The sequence below is a fragment of the Pocillopora verrucosa genome, chromosome 12, assembly GCF_036669915.1.
Source record: "Pocillopora verrucosa isolate sample1 chromosome 12, ASM3666991v2, whole genome shotgun sequence".
In the NCBI taxonomy this organism is placed as follows: Eukaryota; Metazoa; Cnidaria; class Anthozoa; order Scleractinia; family Pocilloporidae; genus Pocillopora; species Pocillopora verrucosa.
Window position 1 is genome coordinate 198864 of NC_089323.1, and position 16992 is coordinate 215855.

General features: G+C 38.9%; 3 protein-coding genes across 3 annotated transcripts; 1 reads left to right on the plus strand and 2 right to left on the minus strand.

Annotated features, from left to right (window-relative positions):
• The first annotated feature begins 243 nt into the window (after positions 1 to 243).
• On the plus strand, positions 244 to 11195 carry LOC131778001 (protein shortage in chiasmata 1 ortholog-like). The gene is made up of 23 exons (XM_066159382.1): positions 244 to 279; positions 401 to 530; positions 648 to 908; positions 1121 to 1289; positions 1521 to 1623; positions 1792 to 1903; positions 2142 to 2255; positions 2596 to 2740; positions 3075 to 3172; positions 3637 to 3912; positions 4026 to 4100; positions 4285 to 4590; positions 5084 to 5506; positions 5707 to 6225; positions 7010 to 7346; positions 7468 to 7690; positions 7807 to 7850; positions 8074 to 8176; positions 8650 to 9174; positions 9488 to 9852; positions 10136 to 10367; positions 10752 to 10800; positions 11074 to 11195. Exons 1-23 carry the CDS (start codon positions 244 to 246, stop codon positions 11193 to 11195), a joined length of 4767 nt encoding a protein of 1588 aa, XP_066015479.1.
• Positions 11041 to 14688, minus strand: LOC131778041 (ATP-dependent Clp protease proteolytic subunit-like). Its single transcript, XM_059094428.2, has 8 exons — positions 14617 to 14688; positions 14466 to 14543; positions 14275 to 14346; positions 13405 to 13501; positions 12861 to 12904; positions 12289 to 12432; positions 11933 to 12038; positions 11041 to 11647 (listed from the first exon to the last, which is right to left on the minus strand). The coding sequence occupies exons 1-8, from the start codon at positions 14638 to 14640 to the stop codon at positions 11514 to 11516; spliced, it is 699 nt and encodes a 232-aa protein (XP_058950411.1). The 5' UTR covers positions 14641 to 14688; the 3' UTR covers positions 11041 to 11513.
• Positions 14689 to 15772: 1084 nt separating this feature from the next.
• LOC136277473 (histamine H2 receptor-like) lies at positions 15773 to 16847 on the minus strand. Its single transcript, XM_066159645.1, has one exon. It carries the CDS (start codon positions 16714 to 16716, stop codon positions 15793 to 15795), a length of 924 nt encoding a protein of 307 aa, XP_066015742.1. The 5' UTR covers positions 16717 to 16847; the 3' UTR covers positions 15773 to 15792.
• Between the last annotated feature and the right edge of the window lie 145 nt (positions 16848 to 16992).

Here is a 16992-nt window from a genome sequence, read left to right on the forward strand (position 1 = left end):
GGGAAGGTGGAAGGTGACACTAATAAACATTGTCAAATCTGATTGGTTGATATCTGTGAACTCTGCCCAATCACGTTAATCTATCCAAAAGCGCGCGTTACGAGCGTCCGCCCGCGTGAAGAAAAAAAAATCTGAACATAAACAAAATATGAGTTTAAATTACCACGTAGAGCTGAAAATGATATCTTATAACACGCAAAAAATGATGAAATAGAAGGAGATCGCCTCAAGATACAACTAAAAATGCCACGCTACCTGGGAATCGACTTCCTCGCGGATGTAAATACAGCATTTGTTCTAATCTTCATACAAACAACCACCCTTATCTGAATCTGTCGGTAAACCTGCAGATATTTAAATATAAATTTCTATTGTATGGTTCTGTTGTTCTCTTTTGCAGGCATTACGACAGCGCAAAAACATGCTTTCCCAGATGCTTCTCACAATACCGAGCAATTTGGAGTATGTAGATACCTACACCCATAATGGAACAGCTAGTGATAGGACACGACTTATTCCTCGACTGAAGGGTAAAGAAGAGATGTTTAATAATTCTTATGAAGCTATTTTAAGCGCTTCTTGGGTTTGTTTCAATCTATTTAAAATTTTGCCTAATTTTCCATTAATTATAAGCTATTCATACACAGAAATGATTCCCTTCAAGTTGTCAAGTAGACAACCTATTGACTACCTGGCACAGATCACAGAAATCTCAGGCAACATCCAGCGGCCTGTGGCCTACAGCTCAGAGAAGACTGGGAAAGACATTGTCCCAAGCTCCAACCCAGACTCCCCTTTGGTATCCTTTGATATGTGGTCTGATCTTGAAGAGGAAATCGTGGATCAGGTCATCAGCTCATTAGCACCAGACAAAGAACAGTTTACACCAATCGATGAAAAGTCTGACGGTAAATTTGAATTGTTTGATCGTTGCGAGCGACAACATTAAAGCCTTAAAACTGAACATAAGGGCAAAAGTGTACGAGAATTCTAGTGAAAGTACCGATCAATAAAGAACAAGATAAAGTGGCAAATGGGTAGTAAACTGGTGATCTCCGCGTAATAAGTCAAGTTACAAAATTTCCTTTGTCCCATACCAATATCTATCATTATCTCATAGCTGACTCTATGAAACTAGAAGAAGTGGAATTCACAGACAACCTTTATTCCATTCGCCAGAAGATTCCTGACATAAACGTCCTAGCTTCAAGGTTGAAAACCAAACTTGTTCAAGACCCTCTTTTGTTGGACAGCCATGGTAATCCCTTAGAAGAGAAGAGCCTTTTGAGGTTAGTAGTTTGATTTTCCAACAGCAACGTCTTTTAGCTAATAATGTTTTACACGATATGTATGACGCGCGTTTAGCTAGCCCCCGAAAGTCTCCTATTTCATTTGGTAACGTCTGCATGAGGTCACTAGACGCTGTTGGTGCAATTTCTAGTTTGACTGAGAAATCATCACACACTATTTTTATGAATTTTAACTACCCAAATATCCCTTTTTTTCCTGTAAACTCACAGATCGGAAATTCAGGCGTCTTTCAGGGGAAAAAATGCCGAAGGACAAGGACAGGAGGACAAGGAAATGTTTTTAAAGATACATTGCGGTGACAATGTGAATGAGGTATGGAAAGCTTGTAAAAGTGGAGCAGACAAAAGACACTAAACATTACAGAGAAATCCTAAGCAAATGTTTAACTCAGGGAATGAGGTGAGAGGTTCTGTCAAGATGGTTCAGTAGCTGTGGTGTTGTTGCGCTGTTAACATACCGCCTGAATGTCTTTTCACATAGAATGAGGATGAAATCGAAGACGTTTTCAGTCCAGAAATCACATCAAAAGATGCATTCTATGTGAAAGAGACACTCAGATTGCTTGATCTACATGAAAAGAACGAGCTTGTAGGTAAGTTTCGTCCTTTTTTCCATTGCTTTATTGTTAAAAAATTTGGGAAATTGAATCATACTTCTGGCCGGGTTCCCACTTGTTCGCCACTCAGTTCCTCTTGTACCGTTAAAAATGACCTTCGGCTCGTGATTAGACGGTTACAGCTCTATTGTATGCACTGGTTTGTCCACGGGGAGAACCTGTGTGTAGCATGCAAGCAAGCCTCTAACGTTTGTTCACGATACTTGCATTTTAGGGGAGAAACCTGAGCTGCTGTTACAGCAACCCACTCACACAGGTGTTGAAACTCTCACAGGTTCTGAGGAGAGCAGTGAATTAAAGACAAATGATTTTGTGAAATTAAATGAAGGTAATTTCCAGTCAGTAAGTAGGAGAGTTTACTAATATACAGATGAATACGTTGACTTGTTTTGCTTGTGCAATGCATCCGTTAGTGAAGCACATTTTCTCCAATAAATCATTCTCCCTCGAATCATTTTTGAGTGAAGTGTTGCGGCAAAATACCGGCAGTATGCGTCGGAGTCACTGAATCAACCAGCAAGAGAAATAAAAAGATACAATATGTCAGTACTCCTTTTCGTATCAATTCCAAAGCTTATAGAGCTAGGGTGAAAACAATTATTCCATCATGGGTTTATCTAGTATTATATCTTCTTTGAGCAATGATATTAGAAACTTTCAATATTTAGGAGATCAAACCAACGCTTGCGATGTCTTGGAGGATCAGCAGTTACTGGAATCTCCATCTCATCTTCCAACTGTGGCGGAGAATCACAGCAGCAAGAAGTTCATTAGTAGTTTGCAACCTTTTAAATTATCTACTGAGATAACTAGGTACGCTCCAAGAGATAAGATTTTTCTTTGAATCTGTAGCGAATTCTCGCATTAATAACTTCATATCTTCCCTTAGATCGTTCCTAGCGTCAATATGCATTTTCTTAACGGAATGCCAGAATCTTATCATCTCGTCTTAACCGGAAAAGAAATCATCTGTATCGGTGGGGAGCGATGGCGAGAAAAATAATCTGAGACGTCGGTTTCGCAATAGAATCTCAGACAGCAGGAGAACTACTCACAAAATTCTCAAAACTAGTCAGTTTGTAATTAACATATTACTTAATTAACTGTTTGAATAATTTTCCTGAATCTTTGATGTCAATTTCTTCAGCCCACCGCTGTCACCCAACAAGGTCAAGCAGTGTGTACAAAACATATGGGAAAATGAAAAGTTTCTCCTCAGTGAACACATAGCAATGGTGCTTCCTGGTACGTATGCTCAGAAAATCTATCGGGTTTGTCAACTGAATAATTCTGCAAGAGTGGTTTAGTTCGTGTTAGTTTACGCATCATGGTTTAGGAAAACATTTTGTAGCCGACCTGTAACGTGAAGTGATCCATTTAAGATCGCGATTTTCTTTATGTGTGTAGCCTTTATATGGATTACCTTACGGTTGCTCTAAGGATCAACACAATATTTTAATAAGCCAAAATAAACCTTGTATTAATAAACTTCCGTTTCTTTTCTTTTTTTTCTGAATAACTTTGCACCCAAAAAAAACCTTAATTTGTCCTTGCTGGTCGCACTCATAGAACCAAAACAAGTGCTGTTTTCAAGTCAATACCAAAAATGAACTTTGTAATAGAGGATATTAAGCATTATTCTCTGTTCATTAAATGGAAATGAGTTTTAACAAAACGTAAAACACTAAAACACTTCGTGTTTCTTTAAGTACCAACTACTTCATCCAGGAGGAGAAAGGATCATTCGACGACTTTGATACAGGAGGCAATGAAGAAGTTGACCCTTTCACAAGAATTGTTGGATGGAAAGGTGGAGTTAGGCATACCGTGGAACCCGCTCGCTGTGTCGATAAGACAAATGGAGAATTGCCAAATATATCTACAGTCTGTTTCGTCGTGGAGTGATGAAAAGCAATCACAAAGTGAAATATCTCCTCACCGAAAGGGAACTGCAAGGGAAACCTTTAGTAAAAATAACATTTACGGTGAGATAAAATCTTTGCAAAGTCATGATTGAACTGCGGGGAAACAATAGGCAAAGTTTTCTGCTTGTTACTTCTTTTCTTCATCATTTATTTGCCTTTTTTCCTTTGTCCAGATGAGGCACAAGATGGAAGCTTGTCGCGAGACTTACAGCCGTTTTCAGGGGGAAAGCCGAAGGAACAACAATCGGGTAAGTACTTACACAACAATAACATTGAACAATACAGCTATACTTTGATCGAAATGTCATTTAAATCTGATGTCAAAGCTGATTCTCAAACAGTATTTAAGAGAAGTCAACAAGCGTCATTACACCTATGGGAACGTCAAAACTTAGATCTATACATCTTTTTTCTTTTTTTGTGTGTGTTAAGGTGAGGATGGAGGAAAAATGCAGACATTGGCTTCAAAACGCGATATCCATGACACTTTGTCTACACTTTCGACTTCATCAGATACCACAACGAGATTCAATTCACGCTCGTCAAACACCAGCAAGTTTGTGACAGAAGTTAGAGATACCTCGGGAGAGACAGACGAACGGGAACCATATTTCACGAAACGCACAATAATTCCGGCATTAAGACAATTTTCTGGTGGCATTGATGATTTCTTTTTACTCAGGGAAGGTCATAAGAATTCCTCAAAGTCACCCAGTTCTGGCCAATGTGCACCAACAAGTAAGAATGGACTACCTCGCTCTTTAATCTATCCTTTTGGGCTTATTAACTGTTTTTACCTTTGATGACAAAATCAAAACAGTTGCTTAACTTTGGGAAATTGCATTCAACATCCTTAAAAAAAAGAAAGAAAACATTAAGTTAGGGAATCAAAGTTAAAAGAGAAGTACATCATGTTTTTTAATAGTGTGCGATATCTATGCCGAGGAGTGTCATTGGACATGTAACACATCACCAAATTGTTATAATTTTCAAAAGTACACAAAAGAACTTGAAACTCCTTATTTGGATACAAAACATTTGAGTCCGATAAAATTTCACAAAGTTGTTTTTCTACTTCTTTTCACGCCCGCCTTCATGAACTCGTTCAAATTACTGCTCTTTTCTTCAGTCTCTTGAATATCTATCTAAATTATCATTTGATCGGGACCCTTGCTAAGAGAAGACTCTTTTTAGTGGAAATCCAGTACCATTTTCGTTTTCTCTCTTTCAGAAAAAGTCGTAAAAGCGGCGAAAGTGCGTCCTTCGGTGTTCACAACAGAGCAGACAGGATTCAACTCTAGTGAAACGCAAGATCCAACGGGCTATGAGTGTCACAGCCAGCTACATAGTAACTATCCCGTACGGCAGCGTGACATACCTGTTGAACTGTCAGACGATTTCCAAGAAATTTTAGACGAGTTGATCGGGCATGTAAAGCCTCTTTTATCTAAGCTTCAGAGAGCTGGGGTTGTGCCACAAACTAAGACGCTTTCGAACTTAAATCCAGAGTATACAAGATTCGTTTTGAAGCAAACTCAAATGTCCCTTAATGAAGGAGAGCACAAAAGTGATATTTATGGCATGTCTATATGCCTGCATGCGCTTGTCTCTTCTGTTGATGTTCTTATGCATAGTGGTTTGGAAGCTGCAGTAGGTGAGATTGACAATTTCTGCGACATTTTCACAGCTTGTACAACTAGTTTCTTGTGATTTAGACTAAAAATTCTAATTCAAACTCAGATTTGAATGAGGCTATTTGACAGTTCTGCCTGTTAAACTAATTGAACTACAAGCAGGGATTTGAGGGGTTAATGTTTATCAAAACAGTGATATATTTTCCTTTCTTTATTCCAGCCTTCTTCAGCTCAATAAATGAAAAGTACAGCAGTTTAATAGGGGGAGCTCTGGAATCAACGCGGAGATACCTCTTCGAAACACGTTTCGCGTTTGAACAGCAGAAAATAATTCACCCAAAGCTTTCAAAGCTGCTAACCATCGTAGCAAAGTGGAGTAAAGATCAAGAAGCCTGCAGCGCAAACGCTGCTATCATCGTTTACACTTTCCACGAAAAGTTAACCAAAGAAATTACAGAGACATTGTCAGGTTTACACGGAGTTCAGACCAGGTTATTTAACAAGGACACAGAAATCAATGCTTTGCAGGAAGAAAATGGACAACTGGTAATCTATGTTGTGAATGGCTTAGCAGCAAGCGAGGATTTTCCGTGGGCAAGTTTTGACTTTGTGCTGGACTACAACCCGAGTGGAACAGTAACAAGGGAGGAACTTTCTCGCAGCACAAGACTTAAATCTCATGTAATCTTGAAAACGATTTCAAAAGTTTCAATGGGAAATCATTTAAGTGAGGCCGAAGGTTAGAACCTGAATTTCACTTTTAAAGGAGTTGTTGATGTTGTGATACAATCAAAGTTAGGTCCAGACCAATTGATTTTCATTTTGTTTCTCTTATTTTAATGTAGTTTTGCAGGAAATATTGATACAAAATACGCAGCATACAAATGATGCAAATATACAATATCATCATATTTTCCACTGAGGCATGTTCGATATCAACCTTGAAAAAGAGGAATTTATAGGCTTACTAGCAATGTACGTATATACATGTAAGCTATCGAGGAAGAGTTTCATGACAAGTTTTGTTGGTTAATATCGGATCCTCAAGGCTGCTTTGGAGTTGATCCTGGTTTCTGTAGCATGAAGCAGCCAGGATTATTGCTATCGTCAAAAGTAACTCCCAGCTATGTATTAACTTTTCTTGTGAGCTGGCTGATCCCTTGTGTCCCCCCGTGGGTATTGAGTGTCCGTGTGAGTGTGAAGTGTCTTACCGAAGGATACAACATGTTGGCTGGAACTCGGGTTTGGACTTCTCCACCAAGACCCCAACGCCCTAACAATTAGTTTGCTGAGAAGCTCCTTGCGGTGAAAGTTGTCAATTCTGCTACCATCTCCTTAAGACATTCTCTTCTCCGCTTTTCCTTTATTAATTAACTTTCCTTATTTATGCAAAGTCTCATATCTAACTCAAGCTGTAAACTATGTGTATGCATCAAAGGATAACGACATTTATTATGTGATGAATGCCAGTCTCATAACCAGTGTAAAGGACCTCACGTGGTTCTCTATCATTTCTCTCTCAGACATTAGTGACGCCAGCTTGTTAAGCGACCAAGATCAGTACATTTTCATCGGCAGTGAAAAATTTACACATAATAAAGATCTCCTGCATCTCCTCGAAACTTGCCACAATGTCATGATCTATGAAAGACGAAGAAGTAAGACAAAGTCTGAAGATTCTCTGAACAAAGTGCTTCTACAGCCAGACGTGATGATTGACGAGAGAACCTGCATTCATCTCCAGCATTTGTCTTCTCTAACAGATGAGAACGAATATAAAGGATTGAGAGATGTGGTGCTGTCACTGTCCCTCAAATGCCACAAGTGTCATATTATCATGTATTCTAACAAACAGCCAGAGTACGTATCCAAAACAAAAATAATATTTTGGTGATGACCCCGCAAGATGTATCCGGTAGATTTTGGGATAAGGTCAGGGTTAGTCAGTGCTAACTTATTACAAACTCTTGTTTTTATTCAGCCATGCCTTTACAGGAGAAATTCTTCGCCACCTATCCCTTCTGTTTGCCAGCTGTGCACATTTTCAAAAGAATGAGTTTGAAGTGGAGATCCTGTACTCCTTTACTATGAAAGAAACTGCTCGTCTCATCAGACAGATAGGTGACAAAGCTAGGGCACAGTCTCCAGTGTGGAACAAGATGGAATGGCCAAAAAGGAAATGGTTAACAAACGAAGCAAGTGCGGTGAGATAAATTGGCTTCATTCACTTCGTGTCTAGAAAACATCGCAAAATATTTTTTGTGACATAGAGAGACCTGTTTATGTCCTCAAGACTAATAAGGTGTTGTTTTGTTTGAAGCATGAGGAGTTCCTGGTGTCACTTCCGTGTATGAATTCATTCAGGTAATCAAAGTGAGATAACTTGTCTAACGGTAATGATCTACATAAAAATCAATTCAACAAAAGATTTTTTTATAGATATTAAAAAAGAAACATTACCGTCACAACACTTAACACTTTGAATTTTATGTCTGTCAGTTCACTTTAACCACAACACCCGACAAGGTGCACAGTACACTGATTAGCGTTAAAGGTTTCCTTTATAACTCATTTATTATTTACTCAGCGCACAAGTGATGCTAACCGCTGCCCCACTAGCTGAGCTGTTGAAAATGTCACCTGAGGAATTGAAAGAAACCTGTCCTTGGATTCCGCCGAAAACTCTCTCAGTATGCGGAATTAAGTTTGTATATGAGTGTTAGTAAAGTTGTACATACTACTGCACTAATAGTATTGAATGAGGAAATTTGATTGATTCAATATCATCGTGTCATAACTTATGCGATGATGTCACTAAGAGCTTGAGAAACTTGACTGATCTTCATTACCACGCCTGAGATTTTGATCCTCAAATCAGGAAGATAATGCTGAAGCGAGCTAGAGAAGAACGCGTAAACTCATTCATCCTTGTGTATCAAATTATTCGTTTATCAGTTTGGACCTCCCCCTGTGAAATTTTCTCAGGTCCTTTTGGTGACATCCTTTATCGTGTTTGTTTTCAAAGACTTCAACTAATGTGATGTGATAAAAAAACGTATATTATAGGGTCGGCTGCTTAGTAATGTAACCTTTGCACTGTTTATAGCTACTCCAATGGCAATGTTATGTACCACTTAAAAGTATCTACTTGGCTTTCTTCTAGGAATTTTACAAGTCTGTGAACTGGTGTTCTGAGTTGCCAGTCTTTTCAATAGCGCAGCCGTCACTTCAAACTTCCTCACAAAGCTGCTTTGCTGTAGAACCGTCGCCACATCAAATGCCCTTGGCTGCCTCAGAGGCCAATTCTTCCCCTGATAGCATGGTTGCTACAAGAAATGCCTTGGTGGAATCCACTGACTACAGGCTTAATGATCCACCGTCACTTTGGGTAAACATTCAACAAACGCGAGAAACCACGAGAGACCCTGTGACTGATAGGGTTTATCATACTTACTCTCAAGATAAACCAGTAACTGATGACTGGTCTGCTAGCGCCTTTGGAGATCGCTTGAATTCTTTTCTCGACGTTTCTCAAAGAGACGAGGCTGAACATCACTGCCCTCCATTTCCAGATATTCCTGATACACATGATGGCGAATGGAGACCCTTGATAGCGAGAAATACATCTTCAAAGTCATGGAAGGACAACGTCGAATCAGATTTGAGGCGATGCATCACAGAGAAAAAGGTAACCATCATGCCAAAAGGGAGACAAATATTCCTTATGTGTATTATTCCGTGCTTAGTTTTCAACCAGCTTACTTGTTTTGCGACAAGAAGCAAAGAATGAGAGACATGACGAATAGAGGGATGTAGAGCTAGGACAGAGGATGAAAGGAGAGTTCTATTAATGATGGAGGGAGGAGGAAGGCAAGTAAAGGTGATGGCCTGCCTTCCAATCAATGGGTGTCCTTGAACTTAACCACTCAATTTCCCCGGCCCTTTCACCCTTTGTTACATGTTGTGTGCCATCTCACCTGTTATCTCTCCTTTATCTTAAGGTACCGTACATCAGGTATGATCACCAAGTAACGTCCAATTATCCAGTTAAGAGTCATTATTTTTCTGAATTTCCCGGTTCCTGTCGATCAAGACCCGAAGAAATAAGCCATTTAAGGGATGACAATGAACACTACTTGACACATGACGAAGACATCGACGTGACTGGTCGCTCAGCGATGTCTTTAAACTTTCCAATAGCAAGAGGATCTACGACACACTCTTCGAGAGAACAGAATGATCACTTTGACTCGTCTTGGGACAGAAACGTCTGCGGTCGAAGGTACCAGAACCCCAGAGATTACCGTACTCATCAGATACCGCAAGCACGTGTACTGGATAAAGATCATTCAAGCAAACGCGTGAGGTAAGAGCAGCTATGGTAAACAGAACGTTTATCTTGTTTTCTGAGTGTTTCTGGCCTAAGTTTTACTTCAGACTGTGTCAACATAGTCATAGGCTAAACATCTTCGGAGCAATAACGATTATATTATGACGCGCCTTCTGTTTCAAAACATTCCTAAAAAAGAAGAAGTAAAGAGATTACTGTAAGTACTGGTCTAGGCTTGTACCCTCGTATGACCGCCAAAATTTCTTTGCCGCAAAGACCTGGAGACGAGATTGAAACGTATTCAATTGAATGTTCGCAGGCAAGCTGTGCGAGTATTAGATCTTGGAAACGAGGCTACCCGTGCTGTTCCAACTAAAGTGGGAATAGCTCAACCACAAAGGAGAGTTTATGGCTCATCTGATTATCCTCAAGTGTCTGTACCGAGTACATCAAGTCAAGCGCTAAGAGAAAATACTGTCGCTAGTAAACACAAACGAGTTAGTCTTGGTATTGAAAGATCTACTAACTCTGCGTCAAAAGGTGCACAACAGGTAAGTATTTCCTGTCACCTCTATGGTGATATACACAGAGCTTGTTTTAAAGGTCGCTCTCCACTGAGTTGCTTAAAAAACAAAGCCGTTTTTTTTCCCTGAGTGAATAAATATACCAGCAAGTTCTCTGTTATCGTGCATTTACAGCAGAAAGGACACAAAACCGTTGAAAATGTTATATACTACAATAGCTAGGAGATAGGAGGGAGTCTGTATAATTTGTCACTAAAATCTCGTAACCCCACAGAGCACTTCTTATTCAAAAGTTTACTTGTCGGGTAAGCCCTGTGTAAACGTATTTACCTCTGATCGTGACAAAGAGAGCGAAATGGCATGTTTGCAAAGAAAAGTAACCAACAGATAAACATTTCATTTTCATGACAGCTACGAGGAGGGGAACACGCGGTAACAGCAAAACGGCCGTCCCTAGACGGTGAGTTACTATCTTTTATACAACTTCACAACACGAGGGTAGCATTGGGACGCAAGCTAATAGAGTACCAAAAAACGTGACGAGAGCTTATACGTGATAAGCAGTAACGGGGGCGCGATCTTTCCCCTATTCACTCCACCAGCGCTTTTCTAATCTTAATGGAAGGGGAATCACTCGAGGAACAAGGGAATCTATATGTGGTATTACCAGGGGCATTAGAAGATCTAGTTCAAAATGATGTGAAGAATAACTTGTGTTTATTGAATCTATTAGATCCTGATAAATGGTCTGTCTTCCCTTCGTACCTGTCCTCAAAACGGCGTAAGCTGACCTACGAAAAGATCCCTGGTGTAGAAAGCGGTCAAACTAAGCTTGTGTTCAAGTACGACAAGTAGTTTGGATCATTCTTCAAAAAACGTTTAGTGTGCTATTAGTCCACATTTTGTTCATAAATCCCTCAAGACCTATGGCTTTGAAACAAACCTGAGCGAAAAAAGAGATCTTGCTGTAACTTGACAGCATTAAACAAAGCAGTCACTAGAGATAATGTCGTTGATGACAGGGGGCCTTTTTGTCAATATTGGAAACATTGCACACGAGTTTAATACCCACTTATTGCATCATTAAAGTTATATTTGTAACTGGGTCCTTGAGTGTCTTAAAGCGTTGGTAAAAAGAAATTTTAAACGTCCTAACTTTAGATTCTATAAGCATCATGAGCTTTCGGCTGTATCATCAGTCGGCAAAGAATTATCCGTTGGTGGAGGGTGAGACAACACTCTGTCAATCAAACCAAACTCTTTAGCTTCCTCAGGTGACATAAACTTGTCCCGTTCCAGCGCTTTTTCTGATGAACAAAAATTGGAAACAAATAAGCCATCAATAAATGCGTGAACAAGTGATTAATTCAGTGTTTGGCATTGTGGGTGTCCGAGATAGACCAGGATTGGTTTTATTTTGCTTCCCTACGTTCTCTGGTTGGTCCAAAAACTTGTGATCCTCCCGACTTATCATATGCAAAACTAAAATCCATCGCGATTTTGTCACTCTCACTCCTTGTCTATGTTATGATCAATGCAACAAATGTAGCAATTTGAAGCAAATAGCTTATAACATGTTTTCAAAATCTTACCTATTTCATCAAGAGGCTGACCCGTGTGTTTAACATAGATCTTATTTAGGAGTGTCTTGAGCTTAAGAATTTCCTCTGCTTGAATGGCTATATCTGTGGCTTGGCCCTAAAAAAATAATGAAAAATTTACAATGGACATCTTTGCATAGTCATGCAGTCAGAGCACCCTTAACTTTGCTTAGTACTTATCTCAAGTTCACACACATCTTTCAGTTACATGCAAAATAATTACCTCTACCTTGTTTAAGGCCACAAAAACTAAGTCAAATTGAATTCAAAGGATGTTGATGTTTCTCAAACATTTGAGTGACTACTTTCAAGGGTATATCAACAAAAAAGTGAAAACAACAACATACCCGTGCTCCTCCATGTGGTTGATGCACCATAACCCTAGCATGTGGTAAAGCATGTCTCAAACCTGGGCTTCCTGCAGTTAAAAGCAGAGAACCCATGCTGCAAGCTTGCCCCATACACCATGTGGAGATAGGAGGTTGAATATACTGGAGAAGGAAATATCGGTACATTATGAGACTTTCTTACTTTCACTGATGAAGAACACTTAAGATGAGGTTCCCTTCAGTAATCCTTTCAATACTTCAGAATTACTGCACCCTTGCAGATGCCCATTTCATTCTTCTGTATAGAAACTCTAGTAATGCCATAAAACTCCATGAACATCTTTGATAAGCAATAACTTTCAGAAAACCTGCTCTCCCCCCCCCCCCCCCAAATTAAAAAAAAAAAAGGAGTTTACACCTCTACCAAAACTCTGGGCTATGATTTTGTACAGAATAAACAAACAAATGTAATACAATTGCTTAAAAATTGTAACAAGCATACCTGCATTGTGTCATAGATGGCTAATTGATTTTGTACAGAATAAACAAACAAATGTGATACAATTGCTTAAAAATTGTAACAAGCATACCTGCATTGTGTCATAGATGGCTAATCCTGCTGTAACTGACCCACCTGACAAGAACACAAAATAATTAAGTGTCACGTGTAAACCTGCCTTAAAACATCCAGAATGCAATATATCACACAGGTGGGTAAGTGGTTAGTGCTCTAGACTCTGGATTAAAAGGTCCAGGTTTGAGAACTGGCCAGGTCATTGTATTGAAATGCTACGCAAGACAGTTTATTCTCACAGCACCTTTCTCCACCCAGGAGTATAAATGTGAGACTGCAAACTTTCAGAGGAAGCTGACAAAGTTAGAGAGGCTAACCTCTCACTTACTCTAAATTCCTTTAGAAGGCTGAGGTCAGGATAACTTCTTTTTAACTTAGAAGGTGACTTTTTTTGCTAAACCCTAAATATCAAATTAAATGTATTAACACCATGGCTTTGAACACAATATATGATGACTTTCCTTGTTATCCTGATTTTCCCACGGATAGTTTTTTCCCAACATAACAACAGTAATTAGCAACAGTATGTTTAAAAGTGCCTTTAATTTTAATTAAATCACCTGGACTGTTGATGTACATATGAACAGGAGTTCTATCATTCTCAGACTGTAGAAATAATAGCTGAGCCACAACAAGACTTGACAACTCATCTGATATCTAAAAAACAACAACAGAAAAAAAAACCATTTGAAAAAGGTTCTGAATCAGTGATTAAAAATACATCAGGTTTGTTGGCAAGGCAGAGAAACTAGAGAACACAGGGGTCCCAACAAAAAACCCTCAGAGAAGAGAGGAAAACCAACAAAACATTCAAACACAAGAAATGCTACATACAGGAACTAAAGTGGGGTGACAGCATTGAGAGATGAGTGCTGCAGCAACTGCATCATCTCCACTGCCCCTTGATAACCAGCCAGCATCAGTTTCTTGTAGGATGTTATGTCCAAATTCCTTAATATGGCATCACAAAGGATTGTTGTCCGAATGCAAAAAACTTTATCATTATTTCTTGGCACATTGCACACTGTTATATTGGACTGGCCCACAAAAATGTGAGCTAATCACATGTGATTTTATGCATTTAGTTAGTTTCTTATAATAATGACAAATTTTACTACAAGGCTGTCTCTCTAAGAGGCAAACAAAGTGAATCCTGCATTCTGACTGGTTGACAATCTATTCCTTCACAAAAGGCTTCAGGTCAAAAATTGTTCAAATGATAAGTCCTTGTTCAGTCAAACTAGACACACAATTTTATAGTTTTTTTTTCTCATTCTCCTATCTGATTCTTGTGCTACTTAATTAAGAACAATGAATTCTACTTTGAATAAGCTGCGTTTTCAACTCTCTTTTCCTTCAAAAACTACCACAACTTAGAGTAATCACTTGCATATCTGGTTACATTTTAAAATTTAAACATCGTCACTTACAGGACCCATAACACACACTATTCGCTCTTTCAGAAGACGGGAAAATATGTCATAGGCTCTTTCACCTCTTCCCTGAAAAACATCAAGATAAATCTTTCAGCAATCAGAAAACAGGAAGAGAAGGTTCTGAGCACGTATCAAAGTTGAAATACTTTAAGAAATATAAATGCTCCGGCTCTGTAGTTACATACCGTTTGTTCGATCACCATAGGAATCAAGAACTGTCTCCTGCAAGACGTATGTATCCCTCGCGATATCCTAGAAATTACCTAAACAGGAAAATATACGGTGTATCAAATAAAAGGGTAACTTGTGACGAAAAAGTTTCAATGGTACTCTTACGTAAAGTCCTTGTCGAGCAGCCATGTTGAATTTGGATTGTAGCCGCAGGTCATAGTCACTGCAGACACTGAGTATGATGTCATCCCCAGTATATCACAATTTTAGTTGAAAAACTGACCAGGTCCAGGCTGTCGGTGCATTTCATCACCTTGCGGGATACCGAAGAAAGTTCCTTTATCTACAATGTTTACAGGAGATATAGATATCCACACTGTCTACTTTAATACAGTTATTGCTACTGCCTGCTGTGGATAAAGCTACCTCCCTCTTGTTTCTACTGATGACACAGTAAATAGTTATATATCTGCTGAAGATAGTGCAGAAAGTTGTATCTCGTAGATAATGTAGATAGTTTTTTTTTCCTGCTTTTCTCAGTGTAGGGAGTGGAGTGAAGAAGACATAAAGCATTTGGTTGTGGTCGAACATAAATAAAGTGTAACTGACGTATCTAACGAAGTGATTTAGTTTGAAGCGTTTACCAAATGCTCAGTCAGTGGACATGAGCGGGGAAGCGGATAGGAGACAAAGGACGGTTGTGGTTGTCAGGGAAACGCCTAAAAGAGTGACAACCCTCCTGCCTCTAATTATATTTTTTTTTACTGACCTTCATTTGAAAAGCGCGAAATGAGCCTGTGCTCCCTCCCCAAAGGGTGAAGGGAAGACTGTATCCGAGAAAATAGCTGAAATTGAGTGTAAAAAAATCACTCGCTGTATGTATGTTATACCTCTCACTTGAAGGTTTTTGGAAATCTATAGGTAGCTCTCTCGAAATAAATGTCAGTCAAATATTAAGTGTTACCCGATTTTTCAGTCAAAAGATGCGCAGATTTTAAATCTGAAAATATTGAAAACGAATAGAATGATTGAAGACATTTTCAGAATCTATTCCTTTTTTGAACCATTTTCAAGCTCTCTTTAAGCTCAAGTCATCTGTTTTCAGTATAACTGAACGGTGAATTTTCATGAAAAGCTACAGAATAGAGTGAATTTGCAGAACCTGTTCGTTATATGCAAATGAGTTTGTCACTAAATGCTAAATTCAAATAGATCTACACTGCCGGATTTTCCCCGTGTAAATTCCTAGTCAACAGACATTACAAAGCGTAATGATTGCTTACGGTTAGAAAAACTTTTGCTTATTTTCTGTACGTAACTTTCCATTTAATTTGCTTCTTTTTAGCAAATAATGAGGCTTCTTAAAGTGCTCAATGCTGCGCGTCTTAGATCCTTTATCCTCCAAAAATAAATCAGAGGATTTAAAGAGCTATTGGCAAAAACGATTGTTACTAAAACTGAATACTCTACAACATCGATGGACTTGTGTCCTCTGCGAGTGAGTTTTTTTAGTTCCACACATAAATAAGGAAGGTAGCATAACACGAACAGTTTTAAAATCATTAGAGACGTAAAAGTCTTTGCTTTGTATTTAAGCAAATCAAAAGCATTTTGTTCTTGGTTAATGGGTTGTCTAGTTTGTATCTGCCGTTGATGTCGACGAATAATTTTCCAAATTGTCTTATAGCTGTAACAAATCACTAAAGTACAACACAGTGCTCCTGCGACAGACAGTACGGCAAGGATTGAATACCTTCCCACAGCGAACCAGATGATTAACGAAATCAAAATCTGGAATACCCAAAGCTGAATTACAACAGAAGCCACTCTTTTTGAAGTCACTAGTTCATGGTAACGTAAAGGCCAATGAATAGCGACAGCTCTCTCTATGCTCAAGTAAGTTAACGTTCCCAAAGATAATGCTGTGAAGAGATACGCCAGAAACATTTGAATTTTAAAAACTACACAGAAGGTGGCGACAAGACGAGTATTCATTAGATAAACTAGCATAGGTTGGAGTAACAAACCCACGCAGAGATCGGCCATAGCTAAAGATGCAACCAGTATATTTGACACGGAATGTAGAGAAAACGTCTTCCACAACGAAAAGAGGATAAAAACATTGGCAACAACAGCAACCGGCGACAGTAGTCCGTTTATAATACTGATTCCGATAACAAAATTACGGTTGTGCTCATAAAGTATGGTAGAGTTTGTTTGTACAGTTGCTCCGAGTATCACACACAAGCTGGAAGCGTTGGTCATTTTCTTTTTGACGATTTCAGTCTTCAGAAACTTCACAACCTCTCATCTTCTCGGCTCTCAAATAAATATAAATCTGTGGTGGTTGTTAGTCTTAAGAATTAAAACGCTTTCAACGTCAATTTCGTTTTTAGTGCGGGAACCTCACTCAAAAAATTAGTGGTCGTAGTTTAAGAACACAACCTTGTCTCAGAAATAGTTACTTGAGAATAAAAGATAAAATAATGCTGATGCATGTTTACTCGGGACGAAATAAATATTGAATTATTTAAGAAAACA

Bases quoted from the DNA above. Each gene is read 5' to 3' on its own strand.
- LOC131778001 (XM_066159382.1), top strand. From the start codon at position 244: ATGCCACGCTACCTGGGAATCGACTTCCTCGCGGAT. The intron at 5,507-5,706 runs GTGAGATTGACA...TCTTTATTCCAG, and splicing joins TGGTTTGGAAGCTGCAGTAG to CCTTCTTCAGCTCAATAAAT. The intron at 7,347-7,467 runs GTACGTATCCAA...GTTTTTATTCAG, and splicing joins TATTCTAACAAACAGCCAGA to CCATGCCTTTACAGGAGAAA.
- LOC131778041 (XM_059094428.2), bottom strand. From the start codon at position 14,640: ATGGCTGCTCGACAAGGACTTTAC. The intron at 14,544-14,616 runs GTAAGAGTACCA...TTTCCTGTTTAG, and splicing joins CTGCTCGACAAGGACTTTAC to GTAATTTCTAGGATATCGCG. The intron at 13,502-14,274 runs GTAAGTGACGAT...GTTGTTTTTTAG, and splicing joins TAGTGTGTGTTATGGGTCCT to ATATCAGATGAGTTGTCAAG.
- LOC136277473 (XM_066159645.1), bottom strand. From the start codon at position 16,716: ATGACCAACGCTTCCAGCTTGTGTGTGATACTCGGAGCAACTGTACAA.